The sequence below is a fragment of the Natator depressus genome, chromosome 1 (assembly GCF_965152275.1).
Source record: "Natator depressus isolate rNatDep1 chromosome 1, rNatDep2.hap1, whole genome shotgun sequence".
Classification (NCBI taxonomy): domain Eukaryota; kingdom Metazoa; phylum Chordata; order Testudines; family Cheloniidae; genus Natator; species Natator depressus.
In genome coordinates, this window is record NC_134234.1 from 341,452,722 (window position 1) to 341,456,383 (window position 3,662).

At 49.9% G+C, this 3,662-nt stretch overlaps 1 protein-coding gene across 1 annotated transcript; it reads left to right on the top strand.

The window, feature by feature from the left end:
* The first annotated feature begins 421 nt into the window (after positions 1–421).
* LOC141987527 (tubulin alpha-1C chain-like) lies at positions 422–3,142 on the top strand. The gene is made up of 3 exons (XM_074952946.1): positions 422–650; positions 1,031–1,179; positions 2,165–3,142. The coding sequence occupies exons 1-3, from the start codon at positions 422–424 to the stop codon at positions 3,140–3,142; spliced, it is 1,356 nt and encodes a 451-aa protein (XP_074809047.1).
* Positions 3,143–3,662: the final 520 nt, after the last annotated feature.

Sequence of the window (3,662 nt, forward strand, 5' to 3'; positions counted from 1 at the left end):
AAACTGTCTTAAATCACCTTCTAGCCTTGGGCCTGGCCCACATGCTGTTTGAGAACAATGGTTAGACCTGGCTTCCAGTCATACGGTAGCCTGGATGGTAGCTCTGTCCAATAACCAAGCTAAAGCCCTGCTTGTCTCTGGATCTGGTGATCCTGGTTTAATGTTGCCTTAACAGGGCTGTGCACATAGAACAAGGCTGTAGTTTAACAGCTGGAAATTAAGCCCATTGGTCACTCCTGGGAAATGTGACTAGATGGATGAACCTCCCCATGCCCAAGTTGCTTTTGATTCCCACTGTAGCTCTGAGCAGGGATGGAAGTCGAGTGACATGGCTCCCTATTTCTAGGCATGAAACACGGACTGAACCAGCCAGTAAAGCCACCGTTTCATGGATGCAACTTCTTTGTGTGCCTCTTCCCCCATGCAGCGGGAGTGTATTTCTGTCCACATTGGCCAGGCCGGCGTGCAGATGGGCAATGCCTGCTGGGAGCTGTACTGTCTGGAGCATGGGATCCAGCCAAATGGAATCATCTGTTTGGAGAAGTCCTTGGGGCAAGCTGATTCTTCCTTTGGGACCTTCTTCAGCGAGACTGGGTCGGGGAAGCATGTGCCCAGAGCACTGTTCATAGACCTGGAACCCACAGTTATTGGTAAGACACTAGAATCTGCCTAGACCAGATCCCTTCTTTGAGTTTCAATCACTGACCTGCTGGGAAGAGGGGAAAACACAACCATCCTCTCCACTTCTCCATGGCTTCTAACAGGGTGCTCTTACCACAGATAACCCAGCGTTTGGTGATGATCCTGTCTTTGAGCCCAGATCCACAAAGCTGGTTAGTCTCCTAACTTCTGTTGGTTTCCATGGAAATTAGGAGCCCAAATACCTTGTGGGTCTGGGCCTTAGTGCCTTGCTGTTGACTGAGTGTGGGTACGACAGACCCTGGAACATGCTCTACAGTAAAACTTTGACTAAATCACAGCTCTGAAGCTGAGGCCCTGAAGGTGTTCATGATCCTCTCCTTCCTTACAGATGAGATCCGAACTGGGACCTACCGCTCCCTGTTCCATCCTGAGCAGCTGATCAGTGGCAAGGAGGATGCTGCCAACAACTATGCCCGTGGCCACTACACCATTGGGAAGGAAATCATAGATCCTGTGATTGATAGGACTCGTAAAATGGTAAGTGGGCAAACTCCTTTTCCTTATTCCCTTTTAGAAGTTGAAGGGACTGCACCCTGTCTAAACCAGACAGGAATAATGCTGGTGAGAGGGATGAGGGACTTAACAGGAGTGTTGGGGAGTAGGTAGAACTTCAGTCCAGGGATTTTCTTCATGCCAAGCTCCCCTCATGGCCTCTTTGCTGGCTGAGGGGAGCTAAATACAGCACCCACAAGGCCAATCACTCCTGGTATAAGGAGGCAAAGCCTTGACTTGCTCTTCCTGTAGCTAGCCTAGAAATAGAACTCCGCGTGGGGGCTTCTCAAATACTCCTCTAGCACTGGTAATCTTACTGAAAGACAGCTGCTCATTCATGAGCAGGTTTAGTGCTGTCAGGCACCAGCCTCTCATGGGCTAGATAGCTTGAAAGCCTACCTCTGGCTGACGGTCAAGAGGCATAATTGTAACTTGCTCCCATGTGATTGTTGTGTTTGGGGTTTTGTAGCTGGAATTGTCAGTGGAAGAGCAACCCAAGAATAGACCAGCCACAATGGCAACCTGTAATGGCATTTGCCCACCCAGCTGTTGTATGGGAATCTAGCACCAAGGCTGTAATTCAGTGAATGCTGACTAGGCTCATTCTTCGGAGGGGAGGAAATCCTCAAGCTGACTCATGAACCAGCATCTTGCTTGCTTGGTACAGGGGTTATGTTCTACTTGGGTCTACCTCTGCTGGCTGACTTATTCAATAAAATCTTCCACCAATATTATGTGGGTGCTGTTTTGGGAGGTCTCATACTGACATCCAGCAATCTTCAGTTCCCCAACAGGTTGTCATTACAAACTACTTCTGATTTTTGTATTTATACATTACACACAGACCTTCCATTATCAAATCATGGTCACATGTTAAGTAGCTGATGTCTGGATGGTGATGGAAAGGAAGAGGGGACCCAGTATGAGTAGCATGACCAACACTAGTTCAATGTCCTCTCTCCCTGTGCAGGCTGACCAGTGCAGTGGCCTTCAAGGGTTCCTGGTCTTCCACAGCTTCGGAGGAGGCACAGGCTCTGGATTCACATCCCTCTTGATGGAGCGTCTCTCAGTGGAGTTTGGGAAGAAATCCAAGCTGGAGTTCTCGGTGTACCCTGCCCCACGGGTCTCCACTGCGGTGGTGGAACCCTACAATTCCATCCTGACCACCCACACCACGCTGGAGCACTCAGACTGTTCTTTCATGGTGGACAACGAGGCCATTTATGACATCTGCAACCGGAACCTTGATATCGAGCATCCCTCTTACACCAACCTGAACAGGCTGATAGCCCAGATAGTGTCGTCCATCACTGTTTCCCTGAGGTTTGATGGTGCCTTGAATGTGGATCTCACTGAATTCCAAACTAACTTGGTGCCTTATCCCCGCATACATTTCCCCCTCACTACCTATGCCCCCATAGTCTCTGCAGAGAGAGCCTACCACGAGCAGCTCTCGGTGCCTGAAATCACCAATGCTTGCTTTGAGTTCTCCAACCAGATGGTGAAATGTGACCCTCGCCGAGGCAAATACATGGCTTGCTGCCTGCTGTACCGGGGGGATGTGGTGCCCAAGGATGTGAATGCGGCTATAGCAGGCATCAAAACTAGGAGGTCCATCCAGTTTGTGGACTGGTGCCCAACTGGGTTTAAGGTGGGCATCAATTACCAGCCCCCCACGGTGGTGCCGGGGGGAGACCTGGCTAAAGTGCAGCGGGCCGTCTGCATGCTGAGCAACACCACGGCTATTGCAGAAGCCTGGGCCCGGCTGGATCACAAGTTTGACCTGATGTACGCGAAACGGGCCTTTGTGCATTGGTATGTGGGGGAGGGGATGGAGGAGGGGGAGTTCTCCGAAGCCAGGGAGGACATGGCTGCTCTCGAGAAGGACTATGAGGAAGTTGGCAGGGACTCTGCTGAGGAGGTGGAGGAAGGTGATGACGAATATTAAACTTTGCCTGGCTACTAAAAAGTAGATCTTAACAAAACAGCTGGCGTCCCCTTGATGTCCCACTAATTACTGGAGAAAGTGTTCCATATGTATGGAACACCCATCCAGAGGTGTCCCCTCTCTGTGCTGGATGAAGTAACTAATATATTTTGTGGACTCTGTCCTAGTCAAAAGATTGAGCCTAGAAACTGAAAATAAACCTCTGACCAGCAAACCTGTCTCCTTGGTCTTTGGTTAAGAATCAACGGGATGTAGTGCTTCCCGTTCTCTAGCATTTTGAACAAGCAGATATGTAACTTGCTCGTGGCTGTGATCTGGTTGTTCTGGAGATAGCATAAGATGGATGCTAGGTGAAGACCAGTGGATTCACGTTACGCTGCAATACTTGCTAAGTGAGACACTGTGCAATCTTCAGCTTTGTCCACTCCTTTACACTCAGGCTCATTTGTGCACATCTGTCTGTCCCCCTGGCTCTGCTCCAGCTCGCTGGCCTAACCTTCATAAAGGGAAGGCAGAGCTG

Coding starts and splice junctions, on each gene's coding strand:
- LOC141987527 (XM_074952946.1), top strand. CDS start 422: ATGCAGCGGGAGTGTATTTCTGTCCACATTGGCCAGGCCGGCGTGCAG. Junction 651..1,030: donor CCTGGAACCCACAGTTATTG/GTAAGACACTAG, acceptor CCTTCCTTACAG/ATGAGATCCGAACTGGGACC. Junction 1,180..2,164: donor TTGATAGGACTCGTAAAATG/GTAAGTGGGCAA, acceptor CTCCCTGTGCAG/GCTGACCAGTGCAGTGGCCT.